This window comes from Convolutriloba macropyga, chromosome 6, assembly GCF_964194025.1.
Source record: "Convolutriloba macropyga chromosome 6, txConMacr16.3, whole genome shotgun sequence".
NCBI lineage: Eukaryota > Metazoa > Xenacoelomorpha > Acoela > Convolutidae > Convolutriloba > Convolutriloba macropyga.
In genome coordinates this window covers 65,417,496-65,442,299 of record NC_134473.1, presented here as the reverse complement: position 1 = coordinate 65,442,299, position 24,804 = coordinate 65,417,496, and the positions used below count along the sequence as shown (strand labels likewise).

General features: G+C 33.6%; 3 protein-coding genes across 4 annotated transcripts in view; 1 reads left to right on the top strand and 2 right to left on the bottom strand.

Moving 5' to 3' along the window:
• The window catches only part of LOC142341872 (uncharacterized), a 213,596-nt gene that overhangs the window by 48,891 nt on the left and 139,901 nt on the right, over positions 1–24,804 (bottom strand). The gene's annotated exons all lie outside the window — the stretch shown is intronic.
• LOC142341141 (helix-loop-helix protein 13-like) lies at positions 1,553–7,249 on the top strand. The gene is made up of 3 exons (XM_075392035.1): positions 1,553–2,061; positions 6,252–6,525; positions 6,991–7,249. The coding sequence occupies exons 1-3, from the start codon at positions 1,735–1,737 to the stop codon at positions 7,026–7,028; spliced, it is 639 nt and encodes a 212-aa protein (XP_075248150.1). The 5' UTR covers positions 1,553–1,734; the 3' UTR covers positions 7,029–7,249.
• Positions 21,264–24,804, bottom strand: part of LOC142341873 (uncharacterized) — a 180,370-nt gene continuing 176,829 nt past the window's right edge. Inside the window, exon 3 of the mRNA XM_075393171.1 lies at positions 21,264–21,431. Coding sequence (XP_075249286.1) covers positions 21,275–21,431 — 157 coding nt within the window. The 3' untranslated portion in view covers positions 21,264–21,274. The remainder of the gene's footprint in view (positions 21,432–24,804) is intronic.

Here is a 24,804-nt window from a genome sequence, read left to right as displayed (position 1 = left end):
AACAATGGATTACTGAATTGGCTACCAATAGCTCAGATCTTAACATATTGAAATTTTAGGGAAAATTTTGAAGCAGCTGTTCCAAAAGTTTTGAGACAACAATGCAAGCCGTCCTCTTCAAGATAATAAATTGTATTCCTGTATAATGTTTTCTGTGTTTTATGAAAAAAAATCTTTTATGTTCATTATGTTTCTTACCACAAAATTTTTGTTAAATCTTTGCAAAATTGGATATTTTAGTGAGATCACACTTTTCTCTAAAACGTTTGCAAAAAGGTTCAAACTTGTTTTAATTATTGCAAAAATGGCCAGAAACTTTAGACTTCGAATTTTCATCAAGAGTTGTCATTTTCAAAAATCTCCGGAAGAATTATGTTGCTTTCGATTACTTTCTACTGACAATAATAATTTGGAAACAGGATTGAAACAGAAAATTGAATTCTCATTACCCTTGTACTCAATAACTTTCTGTCCATTTTGGTTGTTGCTGTTTAAATTAAACACAAGAACTGATCGCTAGAAACATTTAAAAGCCAAATTTTCATATTTTTTGAGAAAGCGTTTTTCCCTACAGTTTTCTTTCAATACCATATGCCTTATAACTTTTATTATCCGATTTTTTCTGTATGATTCTCTTTGTTTGGTACGGTTCTGTTTACATGTAAAAGATGTAGCGAAGAAGTTTCTTGATAAAAAATATTTGTAATATGCAGTTTTATTGTTCAAGATTGTATAGGATCTTGCGACAAAATGTAGAATATCTGCCTGGTGTTTATAACAACATAACTATTTCAATTTATAAATTTCAACGCGTCAATTATCAACCCAAAAAGGCCCTTTTCAAGTAATATATAAAATTAAAAGCACCATAGATGCAATGTAAGTGTTCACAACTTTCAATTTATACTTTCTGTCGAAATTTGTCAGAATTTTCAATGAATCTATTGATCTATATAACAGTCTGTGATATCTAAGATAATAACAGCACCCTAAGTGCAATTGTAACTATTTAAAACTTTCAAACAGACTTTTCTATCGAACTTTCTCTCAGAATTTTTGATGAATCTATCCATCTATATGTCCATCTGTGAACTTTCTCATTTTTTAAAACAAAATACGATTAGTTTATCAGTTCTAATGATTGAATATTTGACTATTTAACTTCATGGGTTAACGAGACATAAGGATAATTAATAGCCCCCTTAGTTGAGAGTGGATTTATGCCTAATAACACAAATATAAATAAGCCTTTAACTCCATTTAACAATCGAGTAGGGAGTCATTTTTAAGGATTAAAATGTACCCCCCATTAAGAGGTCCTTAATAGCCCGGCTTGTCAAACACAAATCTGGGTAGTTGCTTTTGTTCCAAGTTCACTACTAATCGATTTGGAGGGAAGTATCATTAACATTCCTACGCTTATGGTTGCAAATCGATTGATTATTTTAAAAATAAACTTGAAAATTGGAAAAATTTAATAATAATTTGGTTTGGTCTCACTTTTTTGAATGAGTTTAGCTTCTTAGCAATTTATTTATTTTTCAAAATATTGTTTAGTTTTTCTCAAAAATACTTCTAAAATTTTAGTTTCTTTAATTAAATCTACTCTGATACTCGAAAAAGATTAAAAATCAAGAATTAAAATTTTGATTGATTTAATTTTAATTTGCCCAATAAATTTGCAATATTGTGTGCATTAGAAATTTTCTGGCTTTATTTTAAAAATTGTGCGAAATGAAAGCTGGAAAATCTCAACAAAACAGGTCAAAACGCGACCATCCTTACGATACAAACACAAACAACATAAACAACAACCTAAACAACAATATAAACAATACAGATCATCAAATCCTCATTTCTCAATCTCAGTACTTGGAGGTCGAGACCACCAAAACCGACTTGGTCGACCCTCTAGCCAGTGAATGTGGGTTCTACGGAAGTCAGAACGAAACGGGTGCGGGGTTGTTACCCATGGTCAATCATGGATACTTTGTGGAATGCTCGCCAGCATTCGCAACATCGAATGACATCTATCAGACGGGGTTTGGTTACTGTGCAGAGGTAAATATTTGTTAATTAGAAGGCAGTCGACACAGGTTGGGTGCCGGTGCACCAATTTTTTCACCCCTCTTTTATTTCACCTAAATTTTAATCTTTTGTATAATTGGTGCTATAGTCATTTGACCGAGCCCCCCCCCCCCCCCCCCCCCCAGCTGCCCGTGGATCGTGATATGAAACACTCATAACAGAACATGGGATTAATTTATATCCACTTAATTATGAGACAACTAATAATGTCGACAGCTAATTTGCGGGGTGAAATGATGGAGGGGTGAAATCATATGTTGTTACAATATTTGGGGTAAAATGAATCGGGGGTAAAACAAAAGTAGAGCTTCGAACACCATATATTAGTTTTATGGAAACCTACTAATTAGTTAACTATTCAACGGTCAGAAATTTCAGAGTTAAAGTGCTGAACAGTTGAAAAGGTGACTTGAAGTTTTGAAACACCATTTCTATTCATGAAATGTCGAAATTCTCAATTTCAAATTTTTGCTACTTTACTTATCATGAACACCATAAAGGAAAAATGTTTTTTTTTGTACCGTAATGAAAGGAAAATTATATCTGACTTACCACTCATATCGAAATTACAACTATAGTTGTCGATTCATAGTGGGATTCAAACGAATTTATCAAAACATTTAGATTCCAGGACAAATAACGCAATCCAAACCTCACCATACCAAATGAAATCTTCAATTAAAACCAAAAATTCGGAATTGAGATGAAGAAAAAAGCGACTTTTTCTAATTTTTTTTCTGATGGTAATTTTTCATTCTGATTGTAAACTTAGCGCATTTTAATTTATTAAATCAGTTAATTAAAAGAAGGTCTTCATTTAAATTTAAAAAACTTTTGAAGAAAAGGGTCCACCAGTGTAATGAATCCTTATCCAGAACAGTAGTTATACTTTATTGAAAGTTTATAGACTTAAGTACATAGTAGTGCACTTATCCAAAATATTGTGCCAATGCGGCAATTTTTAATTTAATCTATCTTAATTTAATTTTATTCAGAAGACTGTTCAGCAATCTCATTATTGTCTTCTCATTATTTTTAAGTGACTATAGGTGATTTGTGACCTAACATTTTTGTTCAATGTCAGCAATTCTTTTATCTTGCAGCTAAATAATGGTTCAACAGTATTTCAAAGGATCAACCGTGTCCGAACAAAACAGTCCCAGACAAAACAGTCCCAGACAAAACAATCCCAAATTGCAAAATATTCCCAGACAAAACAGTCCCCGACAAAATAGTCCCAAGAAAGCAGACAAAATAGTCCCAGACAAAATAAGTATCGGAACAATTGTAAATCTAATCTACAAACAATTATCAAGCATAATCTATGAGTTAAGCTTCCGAATGCATTGCTTTTAATCGATATGAATTAGGATTAAACCAAAAACTCGTTATACAAAAGACATTATTTGGCAAAAATTATGTTAATATTCGTTCAATGAAATATAATCACATAAATAACTGAAGGGTTTCGTTGTTAATTGTTGCGAATTTGCTTAACTTTATCTTTAGTTTGGACTATTTTGTCTGGGACTGTTTTGTCTGCTTTTTTGGGACTATTTTGTCTGGGACTGTTTTGTCTGGGAATATTTTGCTATTCGGGACTGTTTTGTCTGGGACTGTTTTGTCCGGGACTGTTTTGTCCGTGACTGTTTTGTCTGGGACTGTTTAGTCTGTTCACCTGAAAACAAAAAAAAATGCCATGCAATTTCAAAACAAAAAGTGACATATAGGCTATATTACAACTAAAAGCAACAAAAACAAAAATTCCCCAGTCGATTTCGAATGGTTATCTTGCAAGATTCTGGCAGATTCTGCCAGAATCTTGCAAGATTATGCATAATCTTGCAAGATTTCTACCAGAATCTTGCAAGATAACCATTTTTCTGCCAGAAACTTGCAAGATAACTATTTTTCTGCCAGAATCTTGCAAGATAACCATTTTTCTGCCAGAATGTTGCAAGATAACCATTTTTCTGCCAGAATCTTGCAAGATAACCATTTTTCTGCCAGAATCTTGCAAGATAATCATTTGTCTGTTAGAATCCTCTAATGTATACTCTAATATATGCACAAGATCCTACAAGATGAATTGATTAATGCGAGTAATTCTGACAGCAAGAGATTTGCGCAAAAACTCTTCTAAAGTCCTTCGAAGCTCTAAAAAATGGCAAGCCGTGAATAATAACGTTTTTTGGGCATTGGCAAGAAAACTTAAGCGCAAGGAGCTGAATTAAATGAAAGGAAGCTGCTTAAGATGCAAAGAATAATATCGCATAATTTTTTCATCAGAAAAGGTAATTAGACGTGTAGTTTTATAAATCTCGATAAAGTTGAAAAAAAACAGTTTTTAATAGTAATTTATTTTGTGTTAACAGTTCTCAAAGGCAGATTTTAATTTGTTCTCTTCAGATAATTCATATTTCCAGATTCAAAATCTATTTAAATTTATTATTTTTCTTAAGAAACACGCAACTGATTCTGAAGTAAATTTCTGGTCAAAATGAAATGTGTTGCATGAATGAGAGCCAATAAGAGGACAGCTCGACCGGAACGAACTTGCAGGAATCTTGCACGATAACCATTTTTCTGGCAGATCTTGCGAGATAACCATTTTTCTGGCAGATCTTGCAAGATAACCATTTTTCTGCCAGGTCTTACAAGATAGACAGTTTCTGCAAGATTCTGGCAGAATCTTGCAAGATAACCATCTGGTCTCGACTGGGGTTTTATGTAGATTTCCAGACCAAGCACTAACTAAATTAGGCAAAATTTCTAAATTCCTTATTAGAAATCTGATAATCATCAACAAGCACGAAAAATTAGCTTTCACTCAATTATATATATATATATTATATATATATATATATATACATATATATATATATATTTATATTTCAATTTTGCATTATTTTGTATTATCATGAATATGTAACAGAAAACTTTAATGCTTTGACAAATGAAACATCAATTAATAAGAATAAGTAAGGACTAGCTGCTAAAATTTGGAAGCCCAGAGTTACTAACTTTGAGTCAGATAAAACAAATGAAAGTAATTATCCATAAGGTATTGTTGCCAATCTGAATTCAATTTTTTTCTAATAAATACTCCAAACTCAAATAGCAAGTGGTTTATATTGCCGAGCTAATGTTTAACCCTTGTCTGTACAAAACAATTGATAGTTCAGTTTTGGAAAATTATGTTTGCCCGTCAATTGCTACGTCAGTGACCAATTTGCACCTGGCATTGAAAAGCAGATATTAAAGAGCTCATAGAAAAAAGAATTAAATTTTGATGGATAATTGGTGGCAATTGTTGCGTAAAATTTAAAACCTGACAAAAAGTGTAAATTATTGATTTCCTAAATAATGTGTTTATTTTTTAGATATATTGCAACATTTATGACCCCAATACACCAATTATAAACACTTTTGCTGCAAAAAACAATAATTAGTGGAGACATATAGACTTAACTTTAACATAGAGTGTTGATGAGAATCGAGATTTCAGCGCATTATTTGTAAGAAATTCGCTAAATCCGCTGAAATTTTAAAAGAAAAGCGCCGAATGCAATCAAATGCACTGAATGCTCCGAAATTCTCAAAAATTGCGGCTCAACACCCTTACATAACATTACGCTGAAATGCGCTAATTATAGCAAGAAATGCACTCAAGTTGATGCTAACTTAAAAAAACAATTCAGTGCAGTTAGCATTTTTCAGCACAGATCTCTTAAACTCTTAACATTTAATCAAAGTAATAATAATTAACTTTTTACAGGAAATTCAATAAAATTATGCCAGAAATTCGCTCAAAATTCAGCGCATCTCTTGTTGAAAGGTGGATTAGGAGACCGGGGTTCGGGACTCAGTCAACTCGAGAAAAGCTTATAATTGAGCTGGGTTATTTTCAACATTCAGCAGATTTGAGCGCATCTCTTACAAAGTTTCAGCGCATTTCAGTGCAATATTATATAAAGTTTTGCGCTGAAATTTTTGAAAATTCTTTGCTTGTCAGCGCATATGTTCAGCACAGAATTGATAGAAAATTTGCCGACCTTGGCGTAAACGTTATATATAGAAATATAAATTATGAATGTAAATCAAGTAAACTTTCAACAAGTTTTAAAAAACAGGTTTGTTTTCAAATGAATTGAATCGTTTAGGGCATGTACTACGAACCTCGAGTAGTTGCAAATGTGCGTGAACGAAAGCGAATGATGAGCATCAACTCGGCTTTCGAGGAGTTACGACTTCATATTCCAACATTCCCATACGAGAGACGACTGTCTAAAATTGACACACTCAGATTGGCCATCGCATACATTGGGTTGCTTCAGGCCATTCTGGATTCGGGTAAAGGGCCGAAGGAGTTCTTAGCCGAAATTAAGTCTGATGAGAGTCGACATTTGAATGGCGGAGAGGCGTGGAACACAAGTGGTGCGTTTTGGCATGTAGATTTTGCTGTACCGCAGCTTTAAACATTCCTATACGAGATATTTTCTGCTGAACCCCCCCCCCCCCCCCCCCGCCAATTTGTACACACTCAGTCTGTTTGCACACCTGAATATCTACTGAATTTTTGCAAGAAAAATTTATTAGTCAGGTAAAATTATTTTTTGGAGGGGGAAAGGTTTATATGAATAATGCAGATCAATGACATTATTCCAATTTTTTAACACAAATAATAACTATCTTGCCACTCAAAACTCTATTTTTTTAATACTAAACAAATGTTTAAAAATAATTAAAACGTTTTTCAATGTTTTTTTTGTATAAATTCCAAATAATTTTCCTCTCTCCTAGAATTAAGTTTTCGTAGTATACATATAACACAATGGGACATTTATAAAATATTAAACCCAGATGTCTCTTCAATCTACAAAAGCGTGTGAAATGTTTCAGATTTGACCTCAAGATTGGATTGGGTTTCGTGGGACTAGACAAGCAAACGCCAGCTGAAGAAAAGATCTATCACAGTTCAATCCAAAATTTGGTCAAAATAGAGAATAAATTTCCTCGGGTTAGAAATTAGTAGCTGGGGATCTTTCAATTGCCTATAAACTGTTAATATTTATAATTGATAAATTATATTACTTTTAGAAATGTTTTATAAAAATTTTTTATATTCAATTCATAGACTATTTTGTCGTTTTCAAACTAATCAAGTACGAAAGGGGTTTGCGTTCAATATGGGATGCACTGAACAATGACTTTTTTCATCAAGATATCACGTTTATTTAGATGTGTTGTGGATAGTAATTTTGTTAGACAAATTTTTTACTATATGAATATATATATGGGGGAGCTTGGTGAAGACAGTACACAATGTCTGGAGATAACCTTCCGATTGGGCAGAGAAGGCTGGGTGTCGCAAGTAGAAACACTAGAAAAGGATTTAGAAGTCCACAGGACAATGAAATAAAACTAGAAACCAAAGTTTTAAGATTTTTTTGGGACCCTAGTGGAGGCATTCACGGTGGCGGTCCTGTATAAGGTGTGTAGTTTGTACTATGTACATACCGAGCTAGCATCCAATTAAAAATTTAATTATACTGGAAAAAAGCGGCTCATTTGTTGGTTAATAAGTTAACGGGTGCAGTATTTTCCGACAATTTTAATAATTCTTATTAATTCTTGCTAATTCTTTCTTAATATTATGATTTCCTGCTACCTCTTCTTTTTGGGTGCTATTGAATTTTTAATACTTGATATATCTTTCATGGTTAATCTTTCCTCGAAACCTTGCCAAATCTTGTTTCCTGACAGCCATGCGAAGAACTTGCAAGTTCGTACATATCTTGATGTTTTCTTGTTAAGTACCTTGTCAAGATTTTGGCAAGATTTACCAAGATTTAGTATGTTTCTTATCATGTTGTACCAAGTATCATTTCACTGGGTAGATTGAGTTTTTCAAAAGCGCAATTTGTCAATAAAGCGGATTTTTAAAAAATGAACTAAATTTTTAAGTTGTTTAGTTTTGCCTTGATCCAATTTTTGTGTTTACAAGGTGACTAACTACATCTGCGACCTTAATAGATAACCTTTAGAAAACGATCGACTCTGAATAAATAGAAATTGCTCCGAGACGTTGTATGTCTGAGAAAATGATGTTCTCTTTATTTGTCCAAGCTACCAAGTACGTTAAGGGCTTGTTGAAATTTGCTAAAACAACCATTTAAAACTCGATAACTAGAATATTTATGCTTCACCCTGCAAGTTTTGCATTACTCAAATAATGCGTAAAAACTGTGGCGCTAAAATTGGGCTCACACAACCACACGAAAACAGATATATACGGCAAATAAAACCGTGACTATGAAGAGATCCATGGCAAATGCAAAACGATTCAGTGGCCAATGAAAATCTATCTTATCTTTTCCTGTGGAGAAGTTTTATTACAGCATTATTCCCCCTAGGAAACAGGGGAGTGCTCTTTATAAAACAACGTTTGAATGTATTCTGTATATCTTCTACGCCCCCAGGCCCACGTCCTAATTTCTTTACTTAGTAATGTGCTATATGACAACGCATAATTTGTAACTGAGGGGTATAATAACACTGGGGGAATAGAACATAACTTTCATCGAGAAGTTAGAGGTATTTTGTTTGAGTAATTTTCTCATTGGGACCTGCAGGAATCACCACTGGAGGCAGACTTCTGAGTAAAATTTATTGGATTGGACGTTGCACTCGATTTTCTTAACGAAATATGACGGAAGCTGCAGTAATATCACCAGGATTGCTGGTGAAATCAGTACGAATCGCTGTAGAAAAACACGCCTCAATTGCACCTTCAGTGTGCACAATTGATGGTAGCAAAAAATTAATAATTGAAAACTCTCCAGTTTGAATCTTTTGCTTCTATATAGTAATCTTATTGGCGCTTTTGCGTGTTTTTGAACAACAATAAGGAGCCTCTTTGTTCAGTCTTTGTTTCAGTTTCACAAATCTCATTTTCTCCTTTTTCAAATAGTAAATTTTTACATATAATCTGTTAAAAAAAAGTAGGGGCTATGAATAATATTAGGCTATTGCAACAAAAAAAGCTATTGAACAGAAAAAGTTTAAAAAAAACACTTAAAACAGTTTTTCAGATGTTATAGCGTAGAACCGCAGTGAAGTGCTCTTTCACGAAATATGGATTTTTTTAACGCAAACTTCCTCTATTTGTTATAGCCAATAGCTAGTTAAAAATTCAACAATTAACAACTAAATGTCTCAATCGTTTTTTTTGTAAACTTTATTTTAGACAAAAAGCAGTTTCAGACTTTACAAATTTTCTCAACTGAATACTTACACCTTCAAAGAACTTTTTCATGGCAAATTAATATAATTTATGAGAACATACGCCATAGTTGGAGAAAAATCTTCATCGAATACCGAAAGCTATCCAATTGCAATAGCCATTGGAAGTCTATGGGGGCACGCAAAACCAAAATAAAACCAAGCCTTTAAATTAGACCCCCGAAGTACACCTTGTATGCATATACCCCCTAATAGTTTATGGGCCCAGACCCTAGCCTCTGAGCTTAACTGCAAAATAATGACAAGAAAATTGCGATTTAAGGGGGAGTGTTAGAATGTTGAGAGAGAACAACCTAATGTAAATATTGAATAAGATGAGACTGACATAGCTTGACAAGAAGCTCTATGTGTTCAACGTGTACTTGTCTAGAGATATGAAGCCTTGAGGAACAAGAAAGAACAAGTGAATGGGTTATAGGAGATGTCTAAGTTCGATAGCTTAAGACTAGTTGGTGTAAATGGATAGCACATTAGGCGTGTCAGTAAGAGATGCTGGTTTGAATCCACACTGGTCCAATTTCACAGTAGTTGCACTTGCATAGACCCCCTGACACTTTATAAAAATCATATTTTTGTAAGAATACGAAATGGGAAAAAATCAAAAAGAATATTCCTGCCTATTTTTGTTAATTGTTCTAACGTGAATCAATTAAAAACTCCAAAGAACACTTTTGAAATGTGTTATGTCTTGATTCTACCGTAATTGTATCTTTGAAGTTTTTCAGTCAGTTTTTTGTTGCAGAAACAAATCAGAATATCTTTTACTGAATAACGCAATTCAGTGTAGCTGCAACCTTCAGAGCTAACATAAGAAAATGATCAACTCTGAATAAATGCAAATTGCTCCAACTTCAAGCTGAAGGGGGTAGAGTATTCTTGGGCTCTGCGATTTTTGTTTTCCAGAATACAAATTGATTTACGGGTTGTTAAAACTTATTAAACCAAATAATTAACACGAGTTGACTGGAGTATTTGTAATAAACTATGCAATTGCCAAAAACTGTGGAGCTAAAATTGGGCTCACAAAAACACACAAAAACTGAAGGAAAGGAAAGTATATTTTCCGTCCAGCCGGGGAAATATTTTTTACAGGAATATTACCACAAGAAAACAAGTGCTCTTTATAAAAAACAGCAAAAATCTATTATAAAACAAACTAACCGCAAGTAATAATAATTTGAGTGTATTGAGTCTGTCACATTATACTATTGAGAAAAACGGGAACAAATTTTTTTGCAATGAGTAAGTTTAAACAATAAGAGAATCCATATGAAAATTGCACGAACACGATAGACAACAATAATCACCACAAAAAATTGAAACCTGCATACTCAATAAAGTTAATTGAAAATGAGCACTCCTGAGAGTGATTTTGCGCGCATTCTTTGGCCCCTGCTTCGTTGTTCGAGGTGCTGCCGTCATCAGAAAAGCCTCAAATTGACTGCAGTCTTAAATCTATATAAATTCAAATTTTAAAAATATATCACGTATTTGGCTTATATGGAATTTTAGAATCATCCTCTTGAAACAATCTTAGTCTGTGCCAGATAAACTGAGGTAGCCGGGTTGTTCACAATAAACAGTACCGTAGTAAACAAAATATTACTTCAAAGATTCGGTCCAATATTCTTGAGTCTAGTGTTTTAATGAATTCGACATCCTCGATCCCACTGGATAAAATTACTTTTCCAGGTCTGACGTCAAGGCGCATATGCGGCCCATTACCTAATAATATAGCAGTTTTCAGATTCACCTTTTTGGTTGCGCGATCCAGTAATGATAGTCTAGAGGAAAGCGCTATCACAATTGTTTTCTGGGATGTGCCACGTCCAATTCTGTAGGTTTTCAAGAATACAGTTTGATTTCAGACCAACTAAGAAAGATCCTATATGGGAAAAGCCACAAATAGGTTTAGAAAAGAGGTTTTCATGCCATTTGAACATAAAATGGCATAATATCGCTTTTATCTTAAGTCCAATTCTCACACCATATTTGGTTCAGATTTTCCTGGAAGATGAATTTCATAGAGCTCGTAGCGTGGCGGAAGATTATGCCCTAGTTGCAATCAAATTAAGGACGAAAACAACTTTGCTCCGTTCTTTAAGATGCGTAACACTAAAATTTAACTAAAAAACCAAATAATAATAATTTGAGTGTATTGAGTTTTTCACATTAAACTAATGAGACATATGGGAAAAGTTTATTGTAGATTGAGGTAACTTCAAACAATCAGAGTGTCTCTATGAAAATTGTACGCACCACATAGACAAAGATATCCACCCGAAAGAAAAATTGAAAATTGTGCACCCTCAAGAAATTTATTACTAAATGAGCGCCCCTAATTATGATTTTATTTCGTTATTTGAGCTAATGGCGTCATCAGAGAAACCTCTGAAACTTTATAATTTCATATTTGGAAAAATTCACGTATTTGGCTTATGTTTCAATTCGCAGCTGTAAATTTTTAGACAACGTGGTACTCCCTACATTATAGGGAATTTTTGAAACACCCCCCTTGAAACGATCTTAATCTGTGTCACATAAACTGAGGTGGCTGGGTGGTTCACAAATACCAGTATCGTAGTAAGCAAAATATTAATTTCAAGTCTCGGTCCAAAATTCTGGAGTGCGTTGTATTAATGAAATCGACATCCTAGGTACTCCTAGATAAAGTTTCTTTTCCAGGTCGACCTCAAGACGCGTATGGAGCGCAATGCCTAATAATAGAACAATTTTCAAAATCATGGTCTTGGGTGGGCAATCCAATAATGATAGTCAAGAGAAATGCGCTATCACAATTTTCTTTAGGATGTGGCATTTGCAATTTTATAGGTTTTTAAGTATACATCTTGATTTTAGAAAAAAAGGTTTTCATACCATTTGAACACATCATAACATATTGTCTCTTTCCTCTTTATTCTGTTTTTCACTGCATATTTGTTTCAGATTTTCATAGAAGATGATTTCTAGGGTCAGTAGAGTGACGATAGATTACGCTGCGGTTGCAAACAATTCAACGACGGAAACATTTTTGGGCCAATCTTTATGATGCAAAACACTATTTTTTGAGCTCAAAAATAGCATTTACTTATATCTGGTCTAGTTACCATTAAAATGATGATAATTAGAAACTTTCAGACGGATATTAGAAGGATATACAACCCGAGTCTTGGAAACAATTGAGTTGTTGTATAAAACATCCTGCTCCGGCAGTGAATACTACTTTTCTCTACTTGGTGACACTTGTAGCACCAAACACCCGACCGTGGATAATAACAAGTCTGGAAAAATCGAAGATTGACATTTTTGACTAGTTTTACTAGTTATAAGAGATATTGAGTGTGTTAAAGATGAAACTATGAAATGAAAAGAAGAAGTTGAGGAAATTTTTGCTTTGAGCAAATAGACAAGCAATCAATTGTCTTATGAATATGTGCAAAAAACGATCGCTGCTGCCCGCTTCTACAGTGTACAATTTTTTACCGATTCCTATCAAATGATGCAGGTTCCTAACCTCCATGTTCGGTTTTATGTGAAAGACATTGAGTTGTGATTCTGCCATCGAACCCCAAGCTATAAGCACATTAAGAGAGCTGCTTTAACGGTTTGTAATCTATATTGTTAACAAGGCGGCTCGGTAATGTGCGATCGCACATAAGGTTCCGACCCCGCTCATCCACAATTTTGGCATAATTGTCTACCAAATGAGGAACAGATAGAAAAACACAAAAAGTTCAAGTATTTTTCAAAAAAAAAATTGGTGTATGAACGAAAAGATAGCCTCCAAAGCAAATAAGTCAGTGAAGTAAAAAGCGATGCATTAGATTGATGAGATATGCCGATATTAAGAAAGCGAGCGAACACGAACGGCAAAATCAAACAACAACAACAAACATTAATTACATCAAAAAATTTATGTCCGTTTTAAAAAATAAAACTTAATAAAAAAGTCAAAACAGCGTCAGATAACTCTGAAAATAAACGAAATAAATTGTAATTCACCAGAAAAAAAATGGTTATTCACCAATTCATAATAAAGCTTGGTAACAATTTGACAATAAAGAACAGAAACTTTAAAGTTAGAAAATTCGCTGAATTTTTAGAAAAAACAACTAACTTCAAAGTAATGAAAACCATCAGGAATCAACTAAAATTTCCCATAGGTTTAGAGTTACCAATACTTCTATAGAAGGGAATTAAGTACTCTTGGTATTCAATTTTTTATGCAATTACAAAAAAAAACAGCAAATAGACAACAAAATAAAAATCAATTAAAACTTGTCAGAAAATGCTTTGGAAGCCATAAAGCCATACTTTTGCCCCCAAAGTATGTTCGATTGCACCTTCGTCAAACACCGATAATGTATTATGTGGCCGCTCATTAATTAAAATAAGCAACAATTAGACAAAAAGGAAAAAAAGAATGCAAACTTATGTAATACTTGTTTTTTTTTCAAAAAAAATTTATTTCCAAAAACATGAAAGCCATAAATTACAAAATGAAAACTTTGAATAGGTTCATCCATTCTTCCAAAGGAAGCCCTTGAGATCTGCAATTATCCAGAATTTGTCTTAAGTCTACAAAAAGAACGCCAAATATGACAAAAACCAATTAATAGTTTACTTTTTTTTGTGAAAAACCCGTGTCGAAGCCAGCAAAATCATAACGAATTCTTTAAAAACATTAGATTTTGTGACAACAATCGCTTTGACACCTTCCCCTGACAAAAATAATGTCATCTTTGACCTTTAATTAACGAGACCAGGTAACAAACAGACAATAAAAGGAACAAAATTGCGAAGTTGAAATAATTTTTTTTTTCATTTTGGAAAACAATTGTTTTCAAAGTCATGAAAGCCATTATCTATCTTCTAATATCAGAACATCGGCTCATCTACTCTTTCAGGAAAAGCCAATCAAATCGGTCATTGTACAGGAAAATAAATACGACTAAAAAACAAAGTAAAACGACAGTTAAAGACAAATTTAAAAATTTCAATTAAATTCTTCGAGAAAGTATTGTCGAAGCGGTAAAGAACCACAATCTATATCTTTAAGAATTTAAATAGTATCAATTTTGAGTTATTTTGAACAAGAAAAATGTGATATATGGATAAACAAAAACGTGATAATTTGACAAAATTTGAAAACTTGAAAAATGGCCAAATGCCCTAAGAAAATAAAAAAATTGTTAAATCTAGTAGTATTAAAGCCAGAACACAATACCTTAAGGCGTAAAACCGGAATAAAGACTAAATTTTATTTCAGCAGAAAGAAAAAGCACTCTTTGATTGCTGACCATAAGCTACAAGTTGACCAAAATAAGAGAAAAATGGAGGCAAAGTTTAATAAGCTATTTTATATTTAAAAATCAAATATTTTAAGAAGTCAAAACGACCATAAGCTTTTAAGCAATCAACTAGATAAACTAATTGCAAGCTATTTAGGAAGCCAATAAGACCAATCACTAGTGAGCTTTGATTTGAAATGTTCTGCTATTTAATTAGTATAAAATGATCGAATTTTTTTAAATAAAAAACCGACTGATGACAATCCGAATTATTTTTGGATAGTAACGGTCCAAGATTGGTACAGAATCAGCTAATGTTGATTGTGCATCAAGAGTGTTTAATTGTTGGAATGTCATTGATATAGATATTTTGTTTGTTAAAAATCATAAGTAAATGCTGCGTTTTTGATAATCAACGAATAAAGTTAGCAAAAAACGGCAAAGTTTTATTTACAGAGCACCCTCAACGGAAGTTAAAGTGGAAATAGCCCCCTTTTAATTCTACAAAGATTGTGTTTGTGGTGTTTGGATGTGCTCTTCCTGCAAATTTAATCAGAAGGGACTAAAGAAACTTATTTCGTGCTGTTTTTGATGAAAAAGTCTGAATTTTGTGAAATTTTTAGCCGGAATTTGTGACAAAAAATTCAATGAAAATAGCCGACAATGTATTTTGTCTTTAAACATAAAATCAACAACATTTTCTTGAAAAATTTTATTAAATTTTATCAAAATTGGCGAAATTTTAGTCAAAAATGCCGAAAAAAGGTGAATGAAATCAACGGAATTCACTCTATTTTCTCGAAAGTTTAAACCCCGATATCTCCCTGTCAAAAACGAAAATCAAAAAAATCTTTTTAATTCCACATTCTACGCTGGACAAGCTTTCTAATGATACCAGTCTCATTTCTCTACGATGAATATATCGATCGGCCAAAATTGACTGAACAAAAAAAAAAAAAACCCAGTTGAGTATATAGTTCCTCCCCCCCCCCCTCAAGAGGGGTCGGAACAACAAAGTGTGAATATCACAAAATAAAGAAACAATCCACCTGAAAAATTGTCGTTTATTTATTTGAAATTAGCTCAGTCAGTTGGCCTTTAATATTTAGAAGCCTAACCTATAGTTCATGGCAGTATTTTTGTTTTTTTTTTAATTCCTTATTTAATAGTTATCGGCTTAATCACTAAGCACAATTTTGGTAGATCAGTTTCATTATATTAGTTTATAGTGGTCCTATTCTTTTGAAAATTGGGGGGTATAATAACTTTGTCCTGGCTATTAAAATATGGAGTCACGTTTGACCCCCCCCCCAACAAAAAAACCCAGGGAAATTAACGCACGCTGGTGTTGCAAGATGTCAAAATTAAATAAATCGTTGGAAGTAGCTTTTTGATTTTTGGACGAACAGTGTAACTTTGTAAGGTTTTCTAAGTGTGTTTTTTATCATGCGGATGTGACCTGAAAACGGTGCTTGGACACGACACAAGTGCCGATATCCTGAAAGTAAGGTAATCTGATGCCTAATGTGTTAAAACTATTGAAAACAAGATAAATCAACAAAACTTAGTGATAAAAGCTACGCCTTCTGTTCAATTTTGATGAACTAGGTTTTTGGGACTCACGACTCAATAAAATCATTTAGGAACATAACATATTTTAAAAGCAAATGACCCCGACTGGCTTTAGTCTAGAATGGATTATTTGGCAGTTAACCAGTTCCCACACTAGAGTTTTTATTTCTGCTACCCCGAGTGATTTTGATTTCTGGGTCAAACAATATTGCATTTTCAATATTAGATTCAAATGACAAATTCTCCGGAAGTTTGCACAGCCATTGCTGTTGTGCTATTTATAGCAAAGACGACACTTGGAAATGAGAACACCAAGTGGGAAAACCTTTGCTTTAAGCAATTAGACACGTCATGAAGTACTGAATATGGACAGAAGCCGAACCCTGTCGCCCCCTCCAATTGTACGATTTTTTGCCAGTCTCGTTCAAATTTTTCAGGGACGTAACCTGCATGTTCAATTTTATGGGAAAGGCAAAGAGGAATGCTTCCATCGCAAAACCCCAACTATAGGTACACGAATAGAGTTGCTCCAAGATTTTGTATAATTACTGGTAACAATTACTGAATATCTCTTAAAAATTTCGAAACAATCTGCTCGATGGATGTCGGTCATGTAAACAATCTCAGTGAGATTACCCTGCAATTTGTAGGAGCCTGATGTATAGATCAAGATAATAGTTGTTTTTTATTTTTCTATTTTTATTAGGTATATGCTTAATCACTATGCACATTTTTTTAGACCAGTTTATTGGGCTAATACACAGTTCTCCGATTAAAAATTCTTTTTTACTTTCTTTCGTTACAGCCGGCATGAGTGGAAGAGGGGAAAATGGCAGGAGAGAAACATGGTACCGCCTGCTTAATCCTTAATAACCTTCAGTGTAGATGAAAATAATTGTTCCGACCCCTCTTGAGGGGGGGGGGGAGGAACTATATACTCAACTGGGTTTTTTTTTTTTTTGTTCAGTCAATTTTGGCCGATCGATATATTCATCGTAGAGAAATGAGACTGGTATCATTAGAAAGCTTGTCCAGCGTAGAATGTGGAATTAAAAAGATTTTTTTGATTTTCGTTTTTGACAGGGAGATATCGGGGTTTAAACTTTCGAGAAAATAGAGTGAATTCCGTTGATTTCATTCACCTTTTTTCGGCATTTTTGACTAAAATTTCGCCAATTTTGATAAAATTTAATAAAATTTTTCAAGAAAATGTTGTTGATTTTATGTTTAAAGACAAAATACATTGTCGGCTATTTTCATTGAATTTTTTGTCACAAATTCCGGCTAAAAATTTCACAAAATTCAGACTTTTTCATCAAAAACAGCACGAAATAAGTTTCTTTAGTCCCTTCTGATTAAATTTGCAGGAAGAGCACATCCAAACACCACAAACACAATCTTTGTAGAATTAAAAGGGGGCTATTTCCACTTTAACTTCCGTTGAGGGTGCTCTGTAAATAAAACTTTGCCGTTTTTTGCTAACTTTATTCGTTGATTATCAAAAACGCAGCATTTACTTATGATTTTTAACAAACAAAATATCTATATCAATGACATTCCAACAATTAAACACTCTTGATGCACAATCAACATTAGCTGATTCTGTACCAATCTTGGACCGTTACTATCCAAAAATAATTCGGATTGTCATCAGTCGGTTTTTTATTTAAAAAAATTCGATCATTTTATACTAATTAAATAGCAGAACATTTCAAATCAAAGCTCACTAGTGATTGGTCTTATTGGCTTCCTAAATAGCTTGCAATTAGTTTATCTAGTTGATTGCTTAAAAGCTTATGGTCGTTTTGACTTTTTAAAATATTTGATTTTTAAATATAAAATAGCTTATTAAACTTTGCCTCCATTTTTCTCTTATTTTGGTCAACTTGTAGCTTATGGTCAGCAATCAAAGAGTGCTTTTTCTTTCTGCTGAAATAAAATTTAGTCTTTATTCCGGTTTTACGCCTTAAGGTATTGTGTTCTGGCTTTAATACTACTAGATTTAACAATTTTTTTATTTTCTTAGGGCATTTGGCCATTTTTCAAGTTTTCAAATTTTGTCAAATTATCACGTTTTTGTTTATCCATATATCACATTTTTCTTGTTCAAAATAACTCAAAATTGATACTATTTAAATTCTTAAAGATATAGATTGTGGTTCTTTACCGCTTCGACAATACTTTCTCGAAGAATTTAATTGAAATTTTTAAATTTGTCTTTAACTGTCGTTTTACTTTGTTTTTTAGTCGTATTTATTTTCCTGTACAATGACCGATTTGATTGGCTTTTCCTGAAAGAGTAGATGAGCCGATGTTCTGATATTAGAAGATAGATAATGGCTTTCATGACTTTGAAAACAATTGTTTTCCAAAATGAAAAAAAAAATTATTTCAACTTCGCAATTTTGTTCCTTTTATTGTCTGTTTGTTACCTGGTCTCGTTAATTAAAGGTCAAAGATGACATTATTTTTGTCAGGGGAAGGTGTCAAAGCGATTGTTGTCACAAAATCTAATGTTTCTAAAGAATTCGTTATGATTTTACTGGCTTCGACACGGGTTTTTCACAAAAAAAAGTAAACTATTAATTGGTTTTTGTCATATTTGGCGTTCTTTTTGTAGACTTAAGACAAATTCTGGATAATTGCAGATCTCAAGGGCTTCCTTTGGAAGAATGGATGAACCTATTCAAAGTTTTCATTTTGTAATTTATGGCTTTCATGTTTTTGGAAATAAATTTTTTTTGAAAAAAAAAAACAAGTATTACATAAGTTTGCATTCTTTTTTTCCTTTTTGTCTAATTGTTGCTTATTTTAATTAATGAGCGGCCACATAATACATTATCGGTGTTTGACGAAGGTGCAATCGAACATACTTTGGGGGCAAAAGTATGGCTTTATGGCTTCCAAAGCATTTTCTGACAAGTTTTAATTGATTTTTATTTTGTTGTCTATTTGCTGTTTTTTTTTGTAATTGCATAAAAAATTGAATACCAAGAGTACTTAATTCCCTTCTATAGAAGTATTGGTAACTCTAAACCTATGGGAAATTTTAGTTGATTCCTGATGGTTTTCATTACTTTGAAATTAGTTGTTTTTTCTAAAAATTCAGCGAATTTTCTAACTTTAAAGTTTCTGTTCTTTATTGTCAAATTGTTACCAAGCTTTATTATGAACTGGTGAATAACCATTTTTTTTCTGGTGAATTACAATTTATTTCGTTTATTTTCAGAGTTATCTGACGCTGTTTTGACTTTTTTATTAAGTTTTATTTTTTAAAACGGACATAAATTTTTTGATGTAATTAATGTTTGTTGTTGTTGTTTGATTTTGCCGTTCGTGTTCGCTCGCTTTCTTAATATCGGCATATCTCATCAATCTAATGCATCACTTTTTACTTCACTGACTTATTTGCTTTGGAGGCTATCTTTTCGTTCATACACCAATTTTTTTTTTGAAAAATACTTGAACTTTTTGTGTTTTTCTATCTGTTCCTCATTTGGTAGACAATTATGCCAAAATTGTGGATGAGCGGGGTCGGAACCTTATGTGCGATCGCACATTACCGAGCCGCCTTGTTGTGGTCAATCGTCAGAATAATCCCGTCACAGTTTCGCCCAGCTGAATTAAATTCAGAAGACGAAAACGAGCAACAAGACAAACAGCGAAAAATCGAGCTTTAGGGATTGAAAAATAAATTGAAGAACCAATGGTAACAATGTTTCGAACTCTCAAACCTTACAGCAGCTCAACTTAGTCCATAAGTTTTCACTTAGAAATAGGAACTTGTTTTCTACCGTGATTTTACCTAAACTTCTAGGGCTCCAATTCCTGACCATTTTTTTTAATTTTAATTTCTCATTCAGCGCAAAGTTTGTTACGTTGTGTAACAAGATTCTCGAATATATTTGGAAGTTCATTTTTTGTAATAGGTTGCGTGTACACTTGGAGCCAACAAACATGTTGTCAGTAGTTTTTATATATTAAAGAACATTTCCCCTGGCAATTCTTTCAAGTGTTGTCTTCACATTATTTTATATAAGCTGCTCACATAAAAGCTCATATTTAAATTTATCATGAATTCAACTAGATCTTCTTTTGTTTCAGGCCCATATTGAGTTTGGACTAACTTGAACCAAATCTTTAGCGCGTGATCAAAATCCACTATTTTTCAAAAAGAGTATAAGCGAAAACGCCTAACTTTCTATCGGAAAACTAACTTATTTTGTGGACATATTGTATCAAGAACTTTTTGTTTTAGTCTCAGCTGGGAATACTCCATACCAATTTTGGCCTAATTTGCCTAACTCCTTGGTCGAATGAAAAAGCACCATTTTTCAAAAAATTGAAACAAATAAAATCAAAAACGTCGAAATTACATCTGAAATACTGACTCCTTTTCTAGAAAAGCGATATCAAAAAATCTGTTTGCTTCAAAATTAAATAACTTAAGTCTGCAAAGGAGCGCACATATGGTCTGGTGAACACACGAAAGGCTGAAAATGAATCTGAAAATTTGTGAAGACAGGAAAGTCTGGTGAACTTACAAAGATCTGGACATGAACGCACAAATTGTGTGGTAAACGCACGAAAGTCAGGACACAAACGCTCGAAATTCTAAGACACTTTCTGTGTGGGACGGTCTGGCCATAAACACTTTTCTTCTGGGACGGTATGGACATATCAACTTCGGTCTGGGACCTCAACCTGGGGAATCTAATTCAAATTGCGCGTCCTTTTGTTTAAATGTACGTCGCTTTTTTTCTCGTATCTCCACTTATGCAACGAAAATTAATTTTAGACGATCTATATTACTCAAATGTTGACCTTTTTGATCGATGAATGTCAAAACTGGATTACTGAGATACGCGATCAGACTTTATTGTCCCACCGCTTGTGAGCGTTTAGAAGTATATGAGTATGAGATTAGCATTTAAACACACGAAACAGCGACTATACAAAATGTAACTATATTATAAGATATCTAGACAGTTCCAGTTCAATTGACGCAATCTCGATGGTCATACGCGTCTCAATGAATAGTCTGGATAGTCTGGCTGACTCTGACTCCAGTCCACATCCCAGGACTGCCAGCTGAATTCATCGCCATAGCACTCTCTGTACAGCTGAGGTATGGCGTAGAATGAATAGGAATAGTCCTCACAACTGTCCACGCTTCTATGCAAATAAATTTATTTTGTAGAAATGTCTTCATTCACTCCCTGGATGATGTGACAGAAATGTCAACATAATTTTCGGCAATGTATTTGTTTATTGTCGGGGGATGATGTCACCATTTGCGTGGAGATGTTTTTTGGATCTTATTTCGAATCAATCTTTTCTTCATGCGAAGGAAAATGCGAATTTCAACAGAACAATGAAGAAAACCATCAAAACCGCTGAAATCTTAAACACCTAACCAGAAAGTTGTCGGAAAACAGCCACTGCCCTATTTCCTTCGCCGCTCTCCCCATTATTACAATTTAGTTCAGAGAAAAAAATGGAAAATAGAAAAATAGAACAATCACAGCAAGTAATGTGCTTCTGGGAGCTTTTTTTCGATTAAATTGCCGACATATGACTCTGTAATGTACTTTCTACTTCCAGAAAAATTGTAGTTAGCGAAATACGCAACGAACTGAATCAGTTTCCAGTCTTTCTTGTTGTTTACTCAGTACCATTTCTCTCTCTGCTGTTCTTTTTTTTCAAGTTCGACTTCTCTATGTTCTACTTTCTCAAATTCAAGCTATCTCTGTTCCATTTCAATCTCTCTCACAATTTTTCTGTCATTCATTTCGACACAGTACTTTTTCTCACTCTTAAACTCCTCGCCCGCTCACTATTGCCACCCATATTTCTCAACTGTTCAAAGCAGCCAAACTTCATCAACAGCTCACAACAGTAACTTCTTAGCCAATCTCCTTCAGTCAAAAATACTGAACAACGTAGCCAGCCTAGCGAACTCCTCTAACTTGCCTCCTCGGAAATCTAATCCAGGTGTATAGATTTTTTCACAATATACTTGAGAATTATTGTATAAATGTACTCCACAGTTTAGTGCTAAATTACGAATTTTGAAATTAAACAAACCCAATTTCATGGAAGTTTCTTTAACGTCGACCATAACCCTTTTTTATATACAAACATTGTTTTTTCTTTAAATCTGAGCTCTACCACAACCTTGATCACAAAAATGCAATATAGTCCAAATAATAGGATTTTTCTTTTCCGATTTGCTATTTCTAATACTCTTATTTAGTGCATCAAGTTATTTTAAAATCAATTTTAATATTTTTCCACAGAATGGACAAGAAAGAAAATCACAATTGCGACCCCTAACATGACAACCAACTCAGACATACCTCAGCACAGCCCGAGTCACAAGCCCAAAAAGAATAAACTGCAAAAAATCGAAGCAGTGAACTCTCAAATAGTCATCATTTGAACTTTAATGAAAAACCAAAAGCAAAAGAACGGAAGATTACCCCTAATGGATGATTACTCCTTCCAAATCTCCGGTTGGACCTCGTCCTACTGCACACTCAACTCAATTTCATCCCGCAATCAATAATATTTTATCGTTAACACCAGTCTATTAGCCAGAATGACCATAAAATCCACAATGTTAGCTCCGTACACGAGATTAGCTCCGCCACAGCCAGTATACACTGTTTCTACAATAAAAAAACACAACAAAGTGTGCTTATATTGTCTCGCCTGACACGAGTCGGCAGACAATGGCTCATTGGGGCGCAACTTCCTTCACCGCTCGATTCCTGAATAGCAATTAACTCTTTTAATCCTCCTTAAGGACAATGATCACATTCATAAAAACTAACAATTCATGTTAATTGGAATCACTAATTCAACTTAGTAAACTTCCTTCTCTCAACCGGGCATTTTTCCCGCTTAGTTTTCAAGGAATGTCACTCAATAGTAAGTACTTGTTCCAACACCCAACACCAGACCTGTATCAGCACAACGATCAGTGTCTAGGTAAACACTCAGACACATCTCGAACATTTTCAATTTTACTGTTTAAGTTATACCCAAAATTTATGATAACCTGGCAGGTTTTTTTTGGTTATCTTAATAAATGAAAAAAATATCATAATCGATCAAAACAAAGCCTAAAAAACCACATAAAACTAACCCATTGCGAAGAAAAAGAGTACAAAATTGATTGAAGCAATCGCAAATTATCCTTTTAGTTTGAATCACAATTGAACAAGGTATCTTTTTTCCACCCACATGCTTCAAAACCACTATTTTTTCAGTTGACACGAATCCTTCCTCATACATTTGAGAGGAAGTTTTTAGTTTTGAGTTTGACAGCTACACAAAAACACAGCCGGTTTTTTGTATTTTACAATCATCAACCACGTTTATCGTACACATGTCCGCTACAGAGTGAAATTGACTTCTCTTTAAATTATTTTTTCCCCGATTAAACAACCAATTTTTATCGATCAATATAAAATTTCAACTCCCAAGTCGGAAAGGCTTTTGTTGCTCTATCCACCATATTATAAATAAGCACTATTTCAAGCTCAGAAAAACCGATGGATGTGAAATATCCAGATTTCTAGATCCTACCCACTCAGGTGGCTAAATGCACCTATAGTTCCAGATACCTGTTTTTACCGTGAAGTGATGCCTTAATGACAACAATAAAAAAACTGGTCTTTACAAGAAACTATAGATACCATCATAACGGTTGTTACATTAATTTTATGAAACTTTATTTCCTCTCTAGAGAAACTGAAGCACTAGAAGAACATGCTTGTGTAGATCTCAAAAACAATTTCACTAGGAGCCCCAATTATAGAGTATGAACTCTTGGTTGCCCACACTTGCAATCAAACACAGACGTGAATCACGTTAGATTCCAATGCAAACGTTGAAACACCTATTTGATTTACAACACGGAAATATAGTATACAATCCCTCTGACCTCAATTGGATTCCGAAAGCCACAGAAAATCCATTGGCTCATTGCCTGAGAAACAATCTAACAAAACTGAATCTTATACTACCCAAACACACATTCTGATGGTTAATACAGTTGACCAAGGTCACGCATACATAAGATTTAAAAAGAGAAATTATTGACCATAATACAATCGAATATGATTTCGAATCAGTCCACTGCACACCAGAAAGCACTAGCAAAATTGTTGATAGATGGTTTTAGAATTTTGCTTTTAATCGATCAGAAGCCTGTATCGTCAAATTTTAAAATCAATTCCTTATTGGTAAAATTCAAAATAACCGAACCAATATTGGTCAACAATTTTGTTCGAGGTATCCTCTAAGACGAATTGGCACTTTCTCGCTTTCAGTTAATAACTAGACCCCTCAGAATTGGTATTTAAAAAAAATCTTTAATCCTAAATAATACCACGATATTTTCATTCAAATTAACAAATGCTTTGATTTCTTCACAGGTAAACCTTCTAAAATCTTTACAAACATACACTTAAGTATACACAACAGCCCACCATCAACATCATCTTTTAGCAAAGAGGGCATTCAAAGTGGTTATGTTAAA

Bases quoted from the DNA above. Each gene is read 5' to 3' on its own strand.
- LOC142341141 (XM_075392035.1), top strand. From the start codon at position 1,735: ATGAAAGCTGGAAAATCTCAACAAAACAGGTCAAAACGCGACCATCCT. The intron at 2,062-6,251 runs GTAAATATTTGT...TGAATCGTTTAG, and splicing joins GGTTTGGTTACTGTGCAGAG to GGCATGTACTACGAACCTCG. The intron at 6,526-6,990 runs GTGCGTTTTGGC...GAAATGTTTCAG, and splicing joins AGAGGCGTGGAACACAAGTG to ATTTGACCTCAAGATTGGAT.